This window comes from Aethalodelphis obliquidens, unplaced genomic scaffold, assembly GCF_003676395.1.
Source record: "Aethalodelphis obliquidens isolate GAN/ISIS:26980383/991018 unplaced genomic scaffold, ASM367639v1 scaffold9, whole genome shotgun sequence".
In the NCBI taxonomy this organism is placed as follows: domain Eukaryota; kingdom Metazoa; phylum Chordata; class Mammalia; order Artiodactyla; family Delphinidae; genus Aethalodelphis; species Aethalodelphis obliquidens.
Window position 1 is genome coordinate 52,319,442 of NW_020837953.1, and position 20,172 is coordinate 52,339,613.

The window sequence follows — 20,172 nt, forward strand, 5'->3', positions numbered from 1 at the left end:
TTCTGGGAGCAGATAACCCACCGCTGTGCCTTCAGGGGGTGTGTCATGAAAGGGCCACCAGGCTGTGGCTGGGCCGGGACGGTATGTAGAGGACCCCCAGACAGAGGACGGAGCCCCCGGGTGGGCTCGCTGTGGGGGTAACTGAGAGCCAAGGCCGTCAGAAGGCTAAGTGGTAGCCAGGTTCCCCTGGGGAGATAAGGGGTCCGTGTCGGCCTGGGGACAATGGGCTGGGTCCAGCCTGGGCCTCCAGCAACCATGCTGGATTCCTGTTCTTTCCAGATGGACTCTAGGGTCTCTGAGCCCTGGGAGCAGGACCTGACAGAGGCAGGGGCAGAGCAGGAACTGCGGTGGTTGGAGCTGGGCTTCGAGGAGGCCCCAGGAGCTGGGACAGAGGGGCCCAGCGCCCCACAGGCCTGGGGGCGCCTGCTGCAGGCCGTGTGGAAGGGTCACATGGGCCTGGTGACTCAGCTACTGCGGCAAGGGGCCAGTGTGGAGGAGAGGTGAGCCCAGGGTTAGGACCGGGTACTCCACGGGGCTGGGGGTAGGGATGGTGGCTGGTGTCCCTTCAGTGGGAGATGGAGGCAGCAGTCCCTTGCGGGGTGGAGAGGGTTCCCTCCTGGGCAAAGGTAGCAGGTCTCTTCCCCGTGCCCCGCCCTCGCCCGTGCTGCCCTCCCCGCCCCGCAGGGATCGCGCGGGCAGGACCCCGCTGCATCTGGCCGTGCTGCGCGGCCACGTGCCGCTGGTGCGTCTCCTGCTGCAGCGCGGGGCCCGGGCCGTAGCTGCAGACCGCGTGGGGCGCACGCCGCTGCACGAGGCCGCCTGGCACGGGCCCTCGCGGGTGGCCGAGCTACTCCTACAGCGCGGGGCGTCAGCGAACGTGCGCTGTGGGGCCGGCCTCACGCCACTGCACTGGGCCGCCGCGCTGGGCCGCACGCTGCTGGCCAGGCGCCTGCTGGACGCACCGGGCCCGGGCCCCGCGGCGGCGGACGCACACGGCTGGATGGCGACGCACTGGGCGGCCGCGGGCGGCCGGCTGCCGGTGCTCGAGCTGCTGGCAGCAGACGGTGGCGCGGGCCTGGACGGCGCCCTGCTCGTGGCGGCCGTGGCCGGGCAGTCGGCAGTGCTGCGCCTCCTCCTGACGCACGGGGCGCGGGTGGACGCCCGGGACGGCACGGGGGCCACGGCGCTGGGTGTCGCTGCCGACCTGGGCCGCCGGCAGGTACGTCTCGGCCCGGGCCCCGCGTGATCGTGCGGGTGGTGGGGAGGGGCCCGGCACCAGGGCCCTGAGTGCCGCCCTGACGTCACTCCCCTTGGTAACCAGCTCTTGGAAGCCCAGGGAGGGCGCTGGGCCGGCAGCACCAAATATTTATTGGGCACTGGCCACGGGCCAGAGTCCAGCCAGGCCCCGGGTGGCTCAGGACCATTAGGGGGCAAGTGGGGTCTCCAAGTAGAGCCCCAGCAGGTGCCATAGGCGGCACCCAACAAGGAAGCAGTGTGGAGAAAGGGGCGCTGAGGGCAGCTGAGCACCGTGTGGCCCGCCCAGGCCAGCCCTGCCCCGCCCCCTCCTCTTCTAGGACATGGAGGTGCTGCTTGAGCACGGGGCCGACTCAAGCCTCAAGGACAGGCATGGCCGCTCTGCACTCCACAGGGCTGCTGCCGGTGGACATCTGCTCGCCGTCCAACTGCTGGCCGCCTGGGGAGCAGACGTGGACGCTCGGGACACGTTGGGCCTCACCCCCCTGCACCACGCTGCCCGGGGAGGCCACATGGAGGTCGCCGGCCACCTCCTGGCCAGGGGCGCGAAGGTTGACGCTGCTGGCTGGCTCCACGTGACCCCCCTGCATCTTGCCGTGGAACGCGGCCATGGCTCCACCGCAGAGCTTTTGCTGAGCCGGGGGGCCAGCCCCACCCAGAGGACACAGTGGGGGGAGGTGGCCCAGGATCTGGGGCCTGCCGTCTATGGAGAGCAGGAGGTGCCCCATGGGCCCCAGGGCTGCAGGGCCAGAGCAGGACCAGAGGCTGCAGGCTTCCACGGCCTTCAGGGCGTGCAGGCTCCTCTCTGCTGGTCTGAGGCCGTCTGCCAGGGTGCACAGGAGAACACCCCAGAGGTTCCTGGAGAAGAAGGAAGCAGTGGCTGGAGCCCGAGCAAGAAGCGTGTGGCTGACCTGGAGCCATTCCAGACTCCCAGGGCCACGTCAGCCCTGTAGCTTCAGCCCTGTGCACGCTCTTTGGCGGAGAGACTGAGTCGTGGCCACAGAACTGACCGAAACCCGATGGGCTCCTGTTTGTGCGCCCCCCAGCGGGGTGCCAGCCTCTGTGCTCCCCCGGGCACACCGGTGCTCTTACTGTGTTTCCTTAGATTCAGTATTTGTCTCTCGGCACCCACTCACTGATGACAGGGCCAGTTGTCCTCCTCTCCCCTGCTGTCCCGACCCATGCCCTGAACGGCTGCCTTCTCTCACGTGACCAGCTGACATCCCCCTGCCCGAAGTCACCCAGGGCCAGGCCTGCCTCTGTGCACCAAGGCCCACTGGATTATCAAACAAACCAATCAGAAGCTGTTTCCCTGCGCTGCCCTGCCTTTCCTGCGGGAACCCCAATAAAGGCCTGAGCCTTCCCCGGGCCCCTGCTCTTACCACCTGATCGAAACTGCTGTTTCTGCCTGTGTCCCTGTGGGGCGTGGTGTGCCCTCCCCTCAGGAAATGTAAGGCATAAAAATCTGCTTTCAGGAGCTTCCCTGGTGGTGCAATGGTTAGGAATCCGCCTCCCAATGCAGGGGACACAGCTTTGAGCCCTGGTCCGGGAAGATCCCACATGCCGTGGAGCAACTAAGCTTGTGCGCCACAACTACTGAGGCTGCACTCTAGAGCCTGCAAGCCACAACTACTGAAGCCCATGCGCCACAACTACTGAACCCACGCACCTAGAGCCCGTGCTCCGCAACAAGAGAAGCCACCGCAATGAGAGGCCTGTGCACCGCAACGAAGAGCAGGCCCCGCTTGCCACAACTAGAGAGAGCCCCCGTGCGTGGCAACGAAGACCCAACGCAGCCAAAAAAAAAAAAACAAACCTGCTTTCAGTAGCTTTAGCCTCTCCCTGTCATCACTCAGCCATCTCTGTAAATTAAAAGCCCTGCAGTGCGACAGATACAGAGTGACAGTTGTCTCTGATTGTCCACACCTGCATCCTCATAGAAAATCAATGTCCTTAGATTTTTCTGGAAGAACAGCTTTAGAGGACAGATTTCATCTTTTGAAAGTGAGAGCCGTCTTGCTAAATTAGCGACTCTGTCCGGGGACCCTGGGAGCACTTGGATTTTACCCCCAAGACAACGGAAGCCTTTGGGGAGCGTGAGCTCACGTGACATGGTCTTTCTGGCTCACGGGGCCTGCAAGTGCAGAGTGAACTGTAACTGGGAGGAGGAAACCCGGGAGACCAGTGAGACGGTGGCGGCATAGCAGTGGGGGCGGGAGAAACAGGCAGAATTGGGACAGTTCTGTGGGCACAGCCCTCTGGACCTGCTGATGGTTGGATGTGGGGAGGGACAGGGAAAGGGAGACATAACAATGACTCCTGGCGGGGCCTGGGCCCGAGGTGAAGGGACGGATGGGAGAGCAGATGCACAGGAGACGAAAATGGGGCAAAGATGAGGCCTGGAGTGACATCTCTGGAGTCCTCAGAGTAAGGGTGGGTTTTCTTTGTTTTGTTTTTGGTTTTTTGGGGGCGCGTCGAGTGGCCTGTGGGACCTGCGGGATCTTAGTTCCCCAACCAGGGATCAAACCCGAGTCCTCTGCAGTGGAAGCGTGGAGTCTGAACCACTGGACCACCAGGGAAGTCCCGGGGTGGTTTTTGTTTTTGTTTTTGTTTTGCGATACGCGGGCTTCTCACTGTTGTGGCCTCTCCCGTTGCGGAGCACAGGCTCCGGACGCGCAGGCTCAGCGGCCATGGCTCACGGGCCCAGCCGCTCCGCGGCATGTGGGATCTTCCCGGACCGGGGCACGAACCCGCGTCCCCTGCATCGGCAGGCGGACTCGCAACCACTGCGCCACCAGGGAAGCCCCCGGGGTGGTTTTTAAAGCTGCAGGATGGACCTCCAGCCAGCCTCCAGCACAGCCTGCGGGCTCGACCTCAGGGCACACCCACAGCCCGACTGCCTCTCACCTACCCCGCTGCATCCACCACGTCCAGGCCACCGTCAGCCTTGCCTGGAATGCTGCCGTAACCAGGCCAGCCCCCAGCCTAACTGTTCTTCTCGCCTCATCCCTTGACTCCCAAGGGGCTGTTCTCAGAATAGTAGCCATAATCCTATTCACTCTCCTGCGCAGTCCCCCAGTGGCTCCCTTTCACAGAGTGTAGACCAAATGTGGTGTACGGTGTTGTTCGCAGATGCCTCAGCGACCTGGCCCGTCGCACGTGCTTCTACCTCAACATCTGCTGACAGGGGAGCCTGTGATGACTCCCAAAGTATTTCACTACAAACTATGTATTAGTTCAAACGTAAATGCGGTGGAGAAACCTGGCAAACGATACTTTAACCAAATGGTCAAAGCTGACATCACCCATGTTGGGACAAGCTGCCATCACGGCCTCCTGGTGCCACGCACCGAGAAGGACACAATATAGTCTCTGAAGTATTCTGCTACAAATGTGTAACCTGATTCTCATCACGAGGAAACATCAAACTCAAACTGAGAGGCACTCTACAAAGTAAGTAGCCTGTACTCTTTAAGAATGCCAAGGTCAAGAAAGACAAAGAAAGGCTGAGGGACTGTTCCAGATTAACCCTGAAAGTTAGACAGAAGAACTCCACGCAGTGCATGATCCTGGACAGGGAAAAAAGCGGTAACAATATGTGACAGAACTGGAATGCAGACTGTGGACCTGACAGCAGTATTGCATTAATGTTGAATTTCCTGATTTTGATCCTTGCGCTGGGATTTGTAAGAGAATGTCCTTGTTCTTAGGAAACACACAGTGAAGTATTTAGCTATCTCCAACTTCCTTTCAAATGGACCAGAGAATACCCCAATAATGTGCTTATAAACATTTACGGAGGGCTTCCTTGGTGGCACAGTGGTTAAGAATACGCCTGCCAATGCAGGGGACACGGGGTCGAGCCCTGATCCGGGAAGATCCCACATGCTGCGGAGCAACTAAGCACGTGCGCCACAACTACTGAGCCTGCGGTCTAGAGCCCGCGAACCACAGCTACTGAGCCCGTGAGCCACAACTACTGAAGCCCGCGCGCCTAGAGTCCGTGCTCCGTAACAAGAAAAACCACCTCAACGAGAAGCCCACGCACCGCAACAAAGACCCAGTGCAGCCTAAATAAATAAATAACTTCATTAAAAAAATAAAGTGCACAGCTCCGCGGCGTAAAGAGGACCAGGCCCCTCGGTGGGAGGCAGCGCTTCCCCGCTCCACCGGACGCCACGCTCGGCTGACCGCCCTCCAGCTGCCGGGGGTGGGGGGGCGCGGGGGGGGCGGGATCCTTTCCTCCACCGCCTAGGCCCTGCCCAGCCCCGGCACCGCCCCCTGAGCTCGAGCATGCGCACAGGAGAGGGATAGCGGCGCGGACCCAGAGCGCACGCGCAGAGACCCGGAAGTTCCTCTGGGTGAGGGAAGAGCTGACCCGGAATCGCTGGGGAGGGGTGGCGGCGGAGGTGCGACGCTCACCTTGGTGAGCAGAGGCGTGGGCTGCGGGCGCCATGGTCTTCCTCACGGCGCAGCTCTGGCTGCGGAATCGCATCACTGACCGCTACTGGCGGGTCCAGGAGGTGCTGAAGCACGCGCGGGTGAGTGTGCCGTGCGCCCCGCGCCCCCGCCTGGCCCGGCGCGCGCGGGTCCCGCCGACCGCCTCCTCTCCCGTTTCTTGACCAGCACTTCCGGGGGAGGAAGAATCGGTGCTACCGGCTGGCCGTCAGGGCTGTGACGCGAGCGTTCGTGCAGTGCACCCGAGCCCGCAGGCTGAAGAAGAGGAACCTGCGGACGGTAAGCGCGGCCCGCTCGGCCTCGCCCCGCTGCCCCAGCCCTCCCGAACCCGCGGGGCCTCGCGGCCGCAGGTGCACCGCGCCCGGCGAGCCGCTCCTGTGCACGCGGTTTGCGCGCTGCCCCGTTGGCACCGGCTGGGCCCGATGCGGTGTGCGGGTGTCGGGGGCGCGAGGGTGGCAGCGGGTCCGGCGTGGCAGCCTCACACGGAACCTGTTGGACAGATGCACGCAGAACTTCCCCAGCCCGGCTTCCCTGCAGCGCTCAGATCTCTCGCTGCGCCTGGAGCGGACGCCGCTGCCCCGCCATTCTGGCCCTTCTCGAGGCCCCTGCCTCCTCCCCTCCAGGCCTTCACCTCCTTGAAGCTTCGACCTGGACCCTTGCTACGCCCGGAGCTGTGTCTGCCCCAGAATCTCTTGCTCATCTTTGTATCCTCCCTCGGCGCCTAAAGATGTGTGTGGAGTTAATGCTTTACAGCGGGCATTTGGATAAAGAGCACCAGCTTTTGCTCACTGTTCTTTATACTTCAGCCTGAATAGGACACTGACTTTTTGTATTAGCTCTTACAAAAAAACCCTTTTAGTCCAGTGACAACCTTCGTTGAGAGGTGTGGATGTAACATACAGCTGGTTCTTAAGCATCTCAGTGTTTCTCATTTCAGCTCTGGATCAGTCGAGTTACAGCTGCTTCCCAGGAACACGGCCTGAAGTACCCAGCATTCATCCTCAACTTGATTAAGGTATGGTCGAGGATGTGGTCCTGCCGAGACGTTAAACGTCTTCATAACCCGTCCAGTTGCCGTGGTCCAGCAGCGTGGGCAGTGGAATGTTAGCAGCCCAACATTGCTTTTGTTCTTGGAGTGGGGTTCTGGTGGGTTCGGGGACGCACCACACTGGCTCTGCCGCTGCCCCGCTGGTAGCAGAATTGGTAATAGGGTATGTGGCACCAAGACATAAGCCCTGGTGTTTCCCCGTCAAGAGAAAAAGGTAGAAAAACTTGGCTTTAACTTTAAAGTTTAATTTCAAAGCTTTTACACTGAATGAATTCTGGTGAGGTAGCAGATCAAGTTGAATCGTAGTCAAAAAGGAGGGAAACATCTTGGAGGGAATAAAGCAAGCATGTGCCACAGAATCTTGGTCACTTGCCTCTGGTGAGTATGGTATTTCCTCTGCTTTTGTGTGCATTTACGTTTTTACTTGAAAAGCTAGGGGGAATGGGTCCTTGTGCCAGGCCCTGTGTCTGGCACTTTACAAAGATCCTCAGGGTAAGTGTAGGTGCGACACCTCTGTTTTACTGATGGGGAACTAGGCTCAAAAGGAGAGGGACTCTGCCCACAGCACAGGGGTCCCAGGTGGTAGAACAGGACTGACTTCTCCTGCACAGCTGCCTTTAATGTCAGGAGACCATCCCCTCTTCTTTCTGCACCCCAGACTCACTGGCACTGTCCATCCATTTTCTGTTGCTTCACTCGATAGAGGACTTTGGCTCTCTCATGTAATGAGCGCCCGGTTTTGATCTTAATTCCTCTGCTTGTGCCTCACACACCTTTTCTGTGTCTTATTTTTCATCGTTTGTGAAATGGAAATTGTGGTTTCCTCTTCCCATCTGCCTTAAAGGGTACCCCAGGCCAGAAGTCTGGCTGACAGCCCTTGGTTTCCCCTCCTGCCCCCCGCCCCCCTTCTCCTCCCGCGTCCTGCTTGAACAGGACTCACCACTCCCTCTCCCCCACTGGGGCTCAAGTGGTGTGTGCTAAGGTGATTCAAATCACAGGGTGCTTAGCCGTGTTCCAAGTCTTCCTGTGTTTCACTGAAATGCATTTCTGATGCTGATACAGGCTCTAATTTTCTTCCCAGTGCCAGGTGGAGCTCAACAGGAAAGTACTTGCAGATCTAGCCATCTACGAACCAAAGACTTTTAAATCTTTGGCTGCTTTGGCCAAAAGGAGGCGACAGGAAGGATTTGCTGCTGCCTTGGGGGATGGGAAGGAGCCCGAAGGCATTTTTTCCAGGGTGGCACAGCACCTCTGAGGGGGATGCTGACACCCACTGACTGCCCTTTGAGGCTGAGCATCTTAGGAAAAGTTTTTTTCTTCCCCCATGTGATGATTATACTAAAATAGGGACTAAGAGTTATTTGTCAACAATGAGTAAGTTTGACTTGCATTTGTGTTAATTTACATTTCAGTAACAGGCCTGAGAGAAAAGGCCCTATCTGCCTCTTTTGGCACAGGTTCAGAAATCTCACATGGATTGTGTAAATAAAATATTTGTGTTCTTTGGCACAAACACCTTGGGTCGGCCCTGCCTGAGTGCCCGTGTGCTGGGTGGTAATTAGGGCAAGGCTTCCCCTAGGAACCCTAGATCCTCCTGCAGGCTGGGGGGTGGCAGCAGGCCCTGCTGTTGCTTGACCTCCCCCTTCCCCTCCTTGGGTTTCCAGCAGGGACTCCCTGGCGCAGCTCTTCAGCCACTGAGCACTAGCTGGTTTCCCTCACTCCCCAGACCAGCAGGCAGGGTGGCTGTGCGGGTCCTGGGCTCGCCTTAGCCCCCGCAGGCAGGGTGACCATCAAATCACCTGGGGAGCCTTAATGTAAGGGTCTCGGCCCCTCCCCCAAATACCTGACTTCATTAGTTCCGGAGTCAAGCGCAGAAATCTCTGACAGGGGCTGCCTCACAACAGGTCTACCAGCCCTACTTTCCTTACAGCCCTGTCCTCCCCCTCTGACCGCTCCCACGCAGAGGTGTCCATCCTCCTCTTGGGCTGGAATGGAACTTGTGTGCCCCTCCTGCTCAGGAACAGGGCCTTCCCTTGGCCTTCTCCAGGAGCCTCGTCTGCATTCTGAGCCCCTTCCAGCTCTGGCCTCCTGTCACTGGGTCTTTGAGCAGCTCTGCCACGCCCTGATAGCTCTCACCAAAGCCGTCTCCTGGTCCCCAAGTCCAAGGGACACAGCCCTTGCCCCGGAGGACCACGCGCTCCCTTCCCTCCAGGACTGCCCTCCTTCCCCTCCCGCACACGCTCTGCTCTAGGAGAGCTCTTCAGGCCCACCAGAGCAGTCGCTGTCTGCTTGCTGATGACCCCTGCGTTTACCTGGCAATGCCCGCCTGACCGCACTCCGAACCCCCATGCTGGGCCCTGTGGCGATGCCGTCCCCCACCCTTTGCCAGCCCTGCCCTGGAAGTCACCCCCCTCAGACAACACCCATCTCCAGCTCAGTACAGAGCCGGTCAAATCTTTTCACTCTGCCCACTTTCCTCCATCCTCACGTGGGTGAACATCTCTTCCAGCTGCAATTACTGCTCTGGCTTCTTAAGAGGCCCCTCCTCCTGGCCCTTGTTGCTGTGTCCAAACATGGCCACTGGACCAAGCACTCGGGGGCAGGTGCCTGAGTCCTGTTCTGCCATGCTGAGTGCAGCGCCTGACTACGCACCTTGTCAGAAAATGGTTCATATTGAAAACAACAGGGTGGAGGATACAAAGAGCTCTCTGGTGTGGCGGACCAAGTTCTGTGCAAGATGCACTGCTGTGAAGGAGCTGCCTTCTCTTCGTTCATCTTGATAAAGGCAGGTGGGAACGTGGCAGACAACTGTGGGCTGTTCCTGGCACCCCTGCCCTGGCCACAGAACCAGGTTTCCCTTTGTGCTGTGGCCGTGTCCCCAGCTCCAGAGTCTGGCCCTGACTGTCTAGAGCCATCAGTTTTTCCCTTTCCTCTGGCCAGTCACTGTTAGGGGATGGACAGGCAGCCCAGACAGGGCCCACAAGAAACAAGTTGTTTCCTGGAGTGTGCTGCTGTGGCCCGCAGAGAGGAAAGCTCCCTGAGCTGCCGGCTGGGGTAGGGGAGGTGGGGCACTGTAGCCACGTTGCCCACAGAGGTGAAGACAGGACACTGGCGCTTAGTTCGCACAGGTCTGAGCTGCAGGATCGAGTCTCAGCAGGAGTGAAGTCAATGGCACCACTGGGTTTGGGCAGGTTTGAGTTGGGTGCAATCACTGGCAGCTCCCAAGTGTTTGAACCTGCCCCCACCGAGGCTCCTACCCTGCAATCTCCTCTCCAACCTGCCCCCCACCCCAAGCTCCCCCTCACCCAGTCTTGCTTTCCCATCATCCTCACACAGGTTCTTTCACTGGTCCTGGTGAAAGTTTCGGATAACTGTTCAGCAACGGATAACTGGATAACTCAGATGCTGTCGCAGCTGAGGCGAGAGCAACACTGCTGTCAGCTGACGTAAAAACCACCAGAAGCTGGCGGTCACTAATCCCGAGAGCGCCTGATACAACAGATGAGGAAACGGAGGGTCAAACCCCTGGATGGCTCCCCGCTGTTGGCAGGATAAAGTCCAAGCCCCTTCCCATGGCCCCCGGGGCATCCCAACCTGGCTCCTTTCCTCCCAAACCTGGGGGAACTCATGCCTCTTGCAACTTTGTAGCTGCTGTGGCTTTGTAGAAACATCGAATTAAACGTTTACAGCTACCTTCTCTCTCCTTTCTGGACTCAGCTCTGAAGGCGAGAACTTTGGGAATCTGGCGTTAATACCTGTACCCCAAGACCTGGACTCAGTAAAGGCTAGAGAGTAAGTGACCGCGCCGGCGGCCACAAATTAACTCAGGGAAACAGCATCTCGTTGCTGCTGTGTGTGGGCTAGGGGACAACTTACTAGCGCGTGCGCCCATCCTTTCAGGTCGGGGGCCTCGGAAAACTCCGACAGCTCCATTCAAGCCCTGGACCACATGCCCGAAGGACGCAATCCAGGCCGAAGGAGAGCCGCCCCCCGGCCCCGCCGCGCGGGTCCTGGGGGCAGGGGACGTCCCGCCTGGCCCTGCCCACGCGGGGTCGCCCCCGGGCCCCCCAAGCCCCCCTCAGCACCCGCCGGACCCCTAAGGAGCCTGGGGCTGCGGTGGGAACCTAGAGAGCTCCCGGGTCTTTGCACGGACTGCACGGCCGGACCGGGGCGGTTAGCCCATAAAACACGCCCGGGGCTGGCACCTCCGACTAGTGCTTCCGGGTCGTGGCCGAGACCGCGGTCTAGCCCGGCGCCGCAGGGCCTCCTGGGTAACAAGCCCGCTCCCGCCCGCGCCGGGTTCCGGCGTCCGCCGCGCCGCTGACGGACAGGCGGCTAAGCCAATCGCAGCAAGGGAGCGCCGGGTGGCCTGCCGGTCGAACCAATGGCACGCGGCAGGGCGGGGCGGGGCGGTCGCGGCCGTAGTGCGTCTCGGGGAGCCGCCCTGTCGGGAAGGAGCCCAAGAGGGAGTCGGCGGCGCAAAATGGCGACGGCGACGGCGACGGCCGGGGCCGGGGCTCCGGGACCGGCGGCCCCCGCGGCAGCGGCCGGCACGCCGGCCTCCGGGGGCGCAGCTCCGGGGTCGCAGGGGGTGCTAATTGGGGACCGGCTGTACTCCGGGGTGCTCATCACTCTGGAGAACTGCCTCCTGCCGGACGACAAGCTCCGCTTCACGCCGTCCATGTCGAGTGGCCTCGACACTGACACGGAGACCGACCTCCGCGTGGTGGGCTGCGAGCTCATCCAGGCGGCCGGCATCCTGCTCCGCCTGCCGCAGGTGAGGGAGCGGCCGCGAGCCTCGGGCCGAGGTAACCGCCGCGCTGGCGCCGGGAAGGCTGCCGGCCCCTTTGTTGGCGGGGGGGCCTTATCCGGAGCCCACTCCGTGTCCCCGCCCGGCACCCGGGCGCAGCGCCGATCCCCTCTTCGGACCCCGACCCCGCTCCTTATTCTCACCTGGCCCCGGGCCCACCGGCCGACCCAGGCCCAGGGAGTCCCCGCTGCCGCCCACCGGAGGTGACGAGGGAGGCGAGGCAGCGGAACGCGAAGAGCCTTTGTGGACGCGGAAGCATTTTAGTTTTTGACTTTTTGTTAGGAGTCTCGTGAAACCTAATAATTTAACTTTGAGGGCTTTGAATTGGGTTTTGAAAAGGATGGAACCTTTCTCTTGTGCAGGTTGCCATGGCTACCGGGCAGGTGTTGTTCCAGCGGTTCTTCTACACCAAGTCCTTTGTGAAGCATTCCATGGAGGTGAGGCTTCCTCCCGTCTTTCTTTCCCTCAGAAACGTGTTGACAGGAAACCTGGGTTTGTTGCGTTGCCCGTTGCTCAGAGGAACGAGTACTTGTCTCCCAATTGCAGCGCTGTACTTGGGGGGTTGGGAAGCCCCCTGTACTGCAGAGGGTTTTTTTCCAAGTGGCCTTTTTCTCAGGGTGCACGGCTCTTAACCGCCGTTCTTCAGCTGTTGGAGACTGTCGTCCTTGGAACAAACATCTCTGTGTTGCATCGCTTACGTTTCAGCACGTGTCAATGGCCTGTGTTCACTTGGCCTCCAAGATAGAAGAGGCTCCAAGACGGATACGGGACGTCATCAACGTGTTTCATCGCCTTCGACACCTGAGAGAGAAAAAGTGAGTTTTTATCAGACCTGTCGTACGTATCCGTCTCTGTTTTCACGGTTATTCCGTTACGTTAACGTTTCTGAAACAAGGTTTAGGGGGTGAGGTTTTAAACCTGTGCCCAGGAGGAGGCGTGGCGCCTGTGGCGGGGGTGGGGGGGTGTACCCAACAGATGCTGTTTAATCAGTGAAGGAACCGCAGTCAGGAGGACAGGGCGCTGTGGCTGTAGTTTGGCTGTGGCCTTCGTTTCGTGGTTTGCCCACGTCAGCCTGAATGCTCTAGAACTGGGTTCTCAACCTCAGCACTGTTTGCGTTTTGGGCTGGATGATTCTTTGCTGTGGGGACCGTCCTGTGCGTCGCAGGATATTTAGAAGCATCCTTGGCCCAGGCTTTCCAACGCTCCAGCTAATGGAGGGCCTTTTTAAAATGCAGCCTTGGCTGTTTAAATGCCATGCTTCTGTTGGTGTTTTGGTTTCCCCTTCATCCTCAATACATCTGCTTGTATCTTGAGGCGGATGGACGGCATGTAGTCCTTGGGCCATGAGATCGTGAGACCCTCCACTCTGTTCAGGCGGCGTTTATCATCCGTAAAGAAAACAGGGAGAGGGTCATTGAGGCGGGGTCAGTAGGTCAGCGCTGGGGTTTGAGGAAAACTGTGGTTTTGTTAGTTACAGGAAGCAAACTTCCTGATTCTGTATCGTGTTTAGATTGTCACTGTTTGGGGGTAACCCGTGGGATTTCATAGGCTTTGTTTTATTTGGGCCTTATGCAGATCGTGTGCTTTGTATTTGTAGAAAACCTGTGCCTCTACTGTTGGATCAAGATTATGTTAACTTAAAGAATCAAATTATCAAGGCAGAAAGGCGAGTTCTCAAAGAGTTGGGTTTCTGCGTCCATGTGAAGCACCCTCACAAGGTGGGTATGAGGCCCAGCTGCCACATGAGTCCACCAGAGTCATTGCTTCATTCTCACCTAGATTGGAACCTGAAAAGGATTAAATGTGTTCATTTGGTTTTCCAGTTTTTATCTATAATTGGAAAATAACTGTTTTCTTATTAGTCTTCTTGTATCGTGTTTATCTTAATAGTATGTTTCTAAAAGTTTTGGAAATTGCATCTTTTAAGTTTGAGCTTTCAAAAATGGTGATGAACTTGTAAAAATGAAATCTGTCAGTTTACTTTTTCTTTCTCAACAGCTGTTTTTCTAAAGCTGCTTTAGTAATAACTTTATTTTCTTTTATTGGGGAATTGGAAGAATTCTGAACCCTTTATTTGGAGATGAACGAAAGCTATTTTGCACTGTGTATCAGTTGACCATACGATACCATGTATATCTTCTATGTTACACTCAAACGTGAAGAGTGCTATTTTCATCTCTGTTTCCATCCTTTTTTTACTCGGGGTTTCCTCATATATTCTCCTGGTATTAGTTCAGAATCTCGGTAGATTACTCACCACATGTTTAAGAGCTTTTTCTTCATTTGCTGAAAGTATTTTCACACCACGTTTTGTATACGTTGGTGACTGGGGTACAGCAATGTTCAGGGCAGGCTAATCTCACTGGTGGAAAGTGTGTCGAAGACGAGAATGAGCATCAGCCCTGTTCCGGCCGAGACAGACTTGGGTGCAGCTAGGTTCTCACGCGCGTTCGTGGCACCTGGCTGCAGAAGCAGGGAGCGGGCGCGTCGGCAAGAGCTCCCCTCCAGCTGAGCTGTGCACGGGGCGTGCGACCGGGAGCCACCCCTGGGATCTAGGACGAGACCCTTATTTGCTGCATGGATGCCCTCAAGATCTGAATTCTGGGTTCTCAAGGTGCTTGATAATAATTGCCTGACCCATATCTTCCAGATAATCGTTATGTACCTTCAGGTGTTAGAGTGTGAGCGTAACCGACACCTGGTCCAGACCTCATGGTGAGTTGGCCTTCCTTGTTTTATGAGACCAGCCAGGGCAGTGCAGGAGTTTGTTGATTTGAGGCACTTGGGCAGTGGGTAGTCGGTCCCATGACTTGGTTGTGGGCTGGAGTTCTGAGTGCCCAGTGTTCCTGCCATGTAAATTCCAGCCAGACTCCCCAGATATCAGGCACTGGTGGAACGGTAAGGTGGCCCATACCCGCCCTGCCCCTGGAGGAGAGCAGTCACTGGGCTGCCCTTTGGGGGCTATGGACTTGGCACGTAGGGGTCTTTCCCTCAGCTGCCAGTGTGGACTTAGAGGTTCACGGTAATGTGGACTTAGAGGTTCACGGTACCGTGAACTTGCTTCTGACTGCCTCGGTCAAGGGAATCCTATGGGAGGAAGAGGGGGTGTAAAGCCTTCCTACAATCTGGGGACTGATTTTAACAATGCATTTGCTAGAAGTGAAGCCTGAAGTAACAGTTCAGAGCTGGGTGCTTTCCCACAGAGTGAAGTGTGTAAGGGTCATATTTTTGCTGCCTGAATTGTCTGGTGCTGTGCTGTGTCTAATGGAGAACCTATTTTGACTTTTCTTTTCTGTACTCTTTCAATCAAAGGGTAGCCTCTGAGGGTAAGTGACTAAGACTTCTCCTCTCCTGTCCAAGCGCTTCGGTGCAGGGACAGCGGCCGTCCTCAGCCAATCCAGTGCAGGCTCTCCGCCGAAGGCTGGCTCTAGATGGTGGTATGCGCACGATAGTCTAGTGCTGGCCCACTGCTGCTGTGGTTCTCTGACGATTGTGCTTCTTGTTAATCCTCTGTCGTGCTTGGTAATTGTATTGATTAGAGTTGATAACTGTCTTGACATGAATTTTGTCCATTTGAAACTGCTCTACCTGTGCAATAAAGATGCAGTACCTTTCTCTTTAAAAAAAATGGGAAGCTGTGAAAACTGGCTGGTGGGAGTTCAGACAAGTGTGGGATGGTGTTTTTATTTCTGAAAGTCCTAGAGTTGCTCTTTCAGCACTAAGTGTTGACACAGTCTAGTAAAAGGTGTGCATCTTTAAATCATTCCATGGACACTTTTTATATTGTGACTTATTTCAAAAATACCACTTAAGTTTAAGTATATGTTTTGAGGACTTCATCTGTATTTTTTTAGGACCTAAGAGTAAACGGTTTAATAATATTATCACTATCTGAATGCTAAAGTTTTTCTTATTAGAACCAAAAAAGTTACTGACGGTTATGTTTATCAAATGTTTGAACCGTTTACTTGCAACTCTCGGGACATGTGGCCTTGGCTCCATCACACAGGCTTTTCCTTGGTCCCCTCTGGGTGCCTGGAGCAAGAGCTTCAGAGCCAGGTGCTGCTAGTGGGCAGACGGAGAATTTATCACTGAGGAATTTCTCCGTGAGTTTGTAGGTCACCTTCTCCAGGATTTTGGGCAGAGATAACCAGGGTGGGGGGTGCATCAGTCAGACCCCAGCACGACTTGGCTCCCCTCTGGATGGAGCCTGGTACCATGGGGGGATGTTACGAGCACTAAATACGTGACCTGTGCAACTGTTTTCTTGTGAAATTAGTCTTTTGTTTTTGCAATGTTGATAAAGTTAAGGTGAGATCTGATTTTTGGTCTATTAAATCTTAGAGAAATATATCTAAATGAAAATGTTGAAAATGTAGCCAATGTCAAAACTCTTTAATTTTTTTAAAAATGCAAATGTTTTGTATTTTTATATCTTCTAAAATGTGATAAAGTTTTTTAAATGTCCTGATTGTGATGAAACTTGTAGTATTTTGATGCTTTTATGTGATTTTATGAATGTTCATTTTAAGACTCCTTGTTGAAATGGGACAGTTTGGAAACGGTTCTTTGATAAGCTTGAGAAGAGGATTTCCCTTGGGGCACTGAGCCCTCTGCATGATGTTCCCATACACCCAAGGGCGTTTTCCCCCCTTTTCAAGTGGACTCCCCGTGTGGAAGAAGCCACGCCGTGAGCACCTCTCCCCGGAAAAGGAGTGCAAGAGGACGACTTGTCTCAGAAAGGCCCTCGCAGGCTTTGTGCTGAGCCCGTTCATTTGAGTTTGCATGTTTCTCTGCACCATGGATTTTGAGCATTTAGGTTTCCTTAATCAGATACGTTGAACTGCCACAGTAGACATCTTTCTGAGGCACTGTGTTTTGCATGAGAGCAGGCCAAAGGTTGAGAGGGAAAAGTAAAGTTAAAGTCGGTTCTCTTTCATAGCAACACATATTGTCTGACATTCAGCCAGCTTTAAAAAATTTTTTCAGTTATTTCCCTGTCTACCTGTCGTGTATTCAGAAGAAGCAGCTAGAACGTTTCTCCATGAACTTGTGAGATTCACAGGACTGTCTAGCTCTAAGTCCTGGCAGTAGACTTACTTAGTGGAGCAGTGACTTGACTTAGACAGTGCAGACAGGTGGTGTGGGCATTGCCACGGGCGTTGCAATTCTTCCTGCATCTGCTTTTCAGGAACTACATGAATGACAGCCTTCGCACAGACGTTTTTGTGAGGTTCCAGCCTGAGAGCATCGCCTGTGCCTGCATCTATCTTGCTGCCCGGACACTGGAGGTCAGTGCTGGGCCACCCCGGGGGATTCACCGACCCCAGTGAACTTCTACATACTGTGCTTCAAATTATGCTCATTGGAGCCAGTAAAAAGCCTACTTGCTGGTGACCGGCAGGCTTGTTTTTATTGCCCGGAGAATCTTGTCGGCAATGAAAAAAAAGTATAACGGTGATTACTTTTTTGTGTTTACAGATCCCTTTGCCCAATCGTCCCCATTGGTTTCTTTTGTTTGGAGCAACTGAAGAAGAAATTCAAGAAATCTGCTTAAAAATTCTGCAGCTATATACTCGGAAAAAGGTTTTGTGTCTTTTCACGTCACGTGTTCCTCTGTGTTTGACTGGAAGCATCTGGTCTGAATCGTGCACTCTGGCTTTTCTAGGTTGACCTGACCCACCTGGAAGGTGAAGTGGAGAAGCGCAGGTACGCCCTTGACGAGGCAAAGGCACAAGCCAAGGGCCTGTTGCCTGGCGGCACCCAGGTGCTGGACAGCACGTCGCGGTTCTCACCTGCCCCCAAGCCGGGTGAGCGTCAGGGCGCGCGTGTGCTCCTCTCAGGGGTGGCCCTCTCCTCCCGATTTCTCTTAGAATCACGTCTACAGCTAGTCTGAGCACTCGGGGGGGCTCCTAGGACGTCTGTGTTTCTGTTTTCAGTAGGAAGGGGTATGGACAGGCTCCTGAAATGGCTGTTCACCCAGTCTAGCCAAATAGTTTGTCTTTAATGAAAATCTCATAAATCTGGAGCAGTAGATCATGTTGTCATATTCTAGAGTTAGGTGTGACGCCTTTCCCCGGTCCTGGAGGAGCGGGACGGGTGACCTTCCTCCGTCTGGTGGTTCCAAGCCCGGCGGGGAGCAGGGAGTCACGGTCGGCAGCGGCAGTCCTGCGGGAGAGGCCCCACCTTGCTTGGCTGACCATTTTCTCAGCAGAACAGCTGTCGGGTTGTAACTTCTCATACTTGATTCTAGCGGAATCCCCCAAGGAAGGCCAAGGAGACAAGCCTTCCCCACTCTCTGTGAAGAATGCCCGGAGGAAAGTGGAGGGCGTGAAGAGAGCCAAGGCCGACAGCCCGGTGAACGGGTGAGTGTCCGCGTGCCCCAACGGGCCGCTGGGGTTGGCTGCAAAGACGTGGGGTCTGAAACTCTGCTCTCCGCCCTGTTCTCAGCTTGCCGAGGGGGCGAGGGGCTCGAAGTCGGAGTGGGAGTCACGAGCAGAGTTATTCCAGGTCCCCGTCGCCATCCGCTTCTCCTAAGAGAAGGTGTGTGCCGCTCGGGGCGCTTGGGGCTGCACCTGGCAGGGTGGGTGTCTTCCCTGGGAGGTGGTGTGGCCTCTCCTCAGGACAGTTGCTCCTGACCCAGAGGTGGGCGGGGTGGGCGGTCATCCACCCAGTGGTCTCCTTCACAGGAAAAGCGACAGCGGCTCTACATCTGGCGGGTCCAAGTCACAGAGCCGCTCACGGAGCCGGAGTGACTCCCCACCCAGACAGGCCCATCGGGGCGCTCCCTACAAAGGCTCCAAAGTAAGGAGCTACCGGAGGTCCAAGGACTGCAAGTACTCTGCCCAGAAGCCACACAAGTCTCAGAGCCGGAGCTCCTCCCGCTCTCGGAGCCGCTCACGGGAACGGGCGGATAATTCTGGAAAATACAAGAAGAAAAGTCATTACTGTAGAGACCAGCGACGGGAGCGTTCTCGCTCTTACGAGCGAGCGGGCCATCGCTATGAGCGGGACCACCCCGGGCACAGCAGGCACCGGAGGTGAGGGCAGGCTCCCTGAAGGTCTGCCCTTCGGCCCTCGGCATGCCCACCTCGGCCACTGGCCCTGGGGCGTGACTCTTTCTGGAAATGGTTGTTGACTCGGGACTGTGTGATGAATTTGGAGATGGAATGGAGAGGCCAGCAAGCCGCCCTTTAGTGTGGCCCGGGCCCAGCTCACCCCGCCCGCCTCAGCAGCAGCCCTGCTGGTTGCAAAGGCGGGGTGCGCACGTCCCAGTGGCGTGGCTTGGTGCTACGACAGGCTGTCTCTTCACTTCCATACCGATACTCAATTACGTTAAACCAAGAAAATGACTTTTCGAACCTTTGCCTATATTAGGTTGTACTTATGTACGTATTTTGCAATGTTTCACTATGAGAAAATGGCCTTAACAGCCCCTCACTCTGTCCACGTTGTAAATAAACATGTTTAATACAAGTTAAAGCTATATACGAAAACTCAGAACTTGAATTCTGTCAGCTTAAAACTTGTGTAGAGAATTCTGATTTTTAAAATGTGAAGGTATTTAGATCTGTGTTGAAAGTCGTATATTTTTATCTGTGCAATGCTGAGTGCAGGCCACCAGCTCCTAAATAGAGAAGTTTCCTATATATGCATTTTATGTGGTTAAATAAACACAATTCTCTCTACTCAGGATATTTGGAACGTTAAAGGGTTTGTGGTTTGTCAACGTGCTTGCTTGCTCCCGTGCACAGCTGGCAGTACCTGTTCTACTGGTACGTCTGTGCTGCCGTCTCTCATCTCATTAAAGCGTTGGGTTTTGTATTGAGTTTTTGTGCACCTGCTCTTCTGTGAGGGTTTGTGAGGAGTCTGAGCTGTCTGCTGCTGGTGGGGTAGAGGGAGGGTTTGAAAAGAACATAATGGTCTGGAGTTCCCTAGTGCCTGAGGGACATTGGTTTGTAATGCGCTTTCGTCAGGTTTTGTCAGGCTGGCAGCAGCCAGGAACAAGGACCCCAGAGGAGCATCACCCCGGTGGGGTCCTCCGTCAGAGTGGGTGGCGGGCGAGTAGACAGGTTGGTGGTGAAGGTGAGCAGGATGGGTGTGGGGCCTGTCTCTGGGTGCTGCGTGTGCTCTGTGCAGATCGAGGGCTGTTGGGCCTGTCCTGTGCCCCGCGTTGGCTCTCCCCAGACCAGCACTGCTGTGTGGGTGGGAGGCGTGGCCTTCCTGGAGCCAGTGGGCCTGGAGAAAGGTGCTTGAAGTCAGTACAGCCAAGGTGTGAAAGCGGCAGGGTCAGTGCCCAGGGTGCAGGTGGCTCACTCTTATGATCAAACCACAAAAGCCTGGGGAGGCCGTGCAGCTGGAGGGAGGGGTGGGCTCCAGGACGTGTTCAGAGACCTTCCGACCTGGGAACCGGAAGCAGTCCCTTGGGCAGAAGGGTGTCCTCTGGTGACTCAGTTACGGAGCTGGGCCGGGAGCCTACGGTTTCTGCCTTCCTACTGGCCTATCGTCCACTCCCCGCTTAGCCAGGTTGGGGCCTGGGGGTGTCCAGGCCTGGCCATTTCCTGCCTAAGACTCACTGGAAGCAAGCAAGCCTCCCAGTAGA

The 20,172-nt window shown here is 56.1% G+C and overlaps 3 protein-coding genes across 11 annotated transcripts; all 3 read left to right on the forward strand.

Annotated features, from left to right (window-relative positions):
• The first annotated feature begins 89 nt into the window (after positions 1-89).
• ANKRD65 (ankyrin repeat domain 65) lies at positions 90-2,808 on the forward strand. Its single transcript, XM_027110532.1, has 3 exons — positions 90-500; positions 685-1,219; positions 1,575-2,808. The coding sequence occupies exons 1-3, from the start codon at positions 223-225 to the stop codon at positions 2,205-2,207; spliced, it is 1,446 nt and encodes a 481-aa protein (XP_026966333.1). The 5' UTR covers positions 90-222; the 3' UTR covers positions 2,208-2,808.
• Positions 2,809-5,631: 2,823 nt separating this feature from the next.
• On the forward strand, positions 5,632-8,269 carry MRPL20 (mitochondrial ribosomal protein L20). Its single transcript, XM_027110548.1, has 4 exons — positions 5,632-5,795; positions 5,881-5,991; positions 6,650-6,727; positions 7,842-8,269. The coding sequence occupies exons 1-4, from the start codon at positions 5,709-5,711 to the stop codon at positions 8,013-8,015; spliced, it is 450 nt and encodes a 149-aa protein (XP_026966349.1). The 5' UTR covers positions 5,632-5,708; the 3' UTR covers positions 8,016-8,269.
• Positions 8,270-11,193: 2,924 nt separating this feature from the next.
• CCNL2 (cyclin L2) lies at positions 11,194-19,398 on the forward strand. Of its 9 annotated transcripts, XM_027110537.1 has the most exons (12): positions 11,220-11,537; positions 11,933-12,007; positions 12,276-12,385; positions 13,168-13,288; positions 14,221-14,285; positions 16,762-16,861; positions 17,052-17,156; positions 17,239-17,380; positions 17,626-17,722; positions 17,824-17,935; positions 18,021-18,113; positions 18,260-18,377. In XM_027110537.1, the coding sequence occupies exons 1-11, from the start codon at positions 11,244-11,246 to the stop codon at positions 18,105-18,107; spliced, it is 1,308 nt and encodes a 435-aa protein (XP_026966338.1). In that variant the 5' UTR covers positions 11,220-11,243; the 3' UTR covers positions 18,108-18,113; positions 18,260-18,377. The 9 variants fall into 9 exon arrangements, with proteins under 9 accessions (XP_026966336.1, XP_026966342.1, XP_026966343.1 ...); XM_027110535.1 differs by lacking the exon at positions 17,626-17,722 and having other exon boundaries at positions 11,194-11,537; positions 18,260-19,398; XM_027110541.1 differs by lacking the exon at positions 17,626-17,722 and having other exon boundaries at positions 11,215-11,537; positions 14,883-16,861; positions 18,260-19,398.
• The last annotated feature ends 774 nt before the right edge of the window (positions 19,399-20,172 follow it).

What these genes read in the sequence shown, in the direction of transcription:
- ANKRD65 (XM_027110532.1), top strand. Translation starts at nt 223, where the DNA reads ATGGGCTGGGTCCAGCCTGGGCCTCCAGCAACCATGCTGGATTCCTGT. An exon ending in GGGGCCAGTGTGGAGGAGAG is followed by an intron (nt 501 to 684) that starts GTGAGCCCAGGG and finishes CCCGCCCCGCAG; the next exon opens with GGATCGCGCGGGCAGGACCC. An exon ending in CCGACCTGGGCCGCCGGCAG is followed by an intron (nt 1,220 to 1,574) that starts GTACGTCTCGGC and finishes CTCCTCTTCTAG; the next exon opens with GACATGGAGGTGCTGCTTGA.
- MRPL20 (XM_027110548.1), top strand. Translation starts at nt 5,709, where the DNA reads ATGGTCTTCCTCACGGCGCAGCTCTGGCTGCGGAATCGCATCACTGAC. An exon ending in AGGTGCTGAAGCACGCGCGG is followed by an intron (nt 5,796 to 5,880) that starts GTGAGTGTGCCG and finishes TTTCTTGACCAG; the next exon opens with CACTTCCGGGGGAGGAAGAA. An exon ending in TCATCCTCAACTTGATTAAG is followed by an intron (nt 6,728 to 7,841) that starts GTATGGTCGAGG and finishes TTTTCTTCCCAG; the next exon opens with TGCCAGGTGGAGCTCAACAG.
- CCNL2 (XM_027110533.1), top strand. Translation starts at nt 11,244, where the DNA reads ATGGCGACGGCGACGGCGACGGCCGGGGCCGGGGCTCCGGGACCGGCG. An exon ending in ATGTGAAGCACCCTCACAAG is followed by an intron (nt 13,289 to 14,220) that starts GTGGGTATGAGG and finishes CATATCTTCCAG; the next exon opens with ATAATCGTTATGTACCTTCA. An exon ending in AGCTATATACTCGGAAAAAG is followed by an intron (nt 17,157 to 17,238) that starts GTTTTGTGTCTT and finishes TGGCTTTTCTAG; the next exon opens with GTTGACCTGACCCACCTGGA.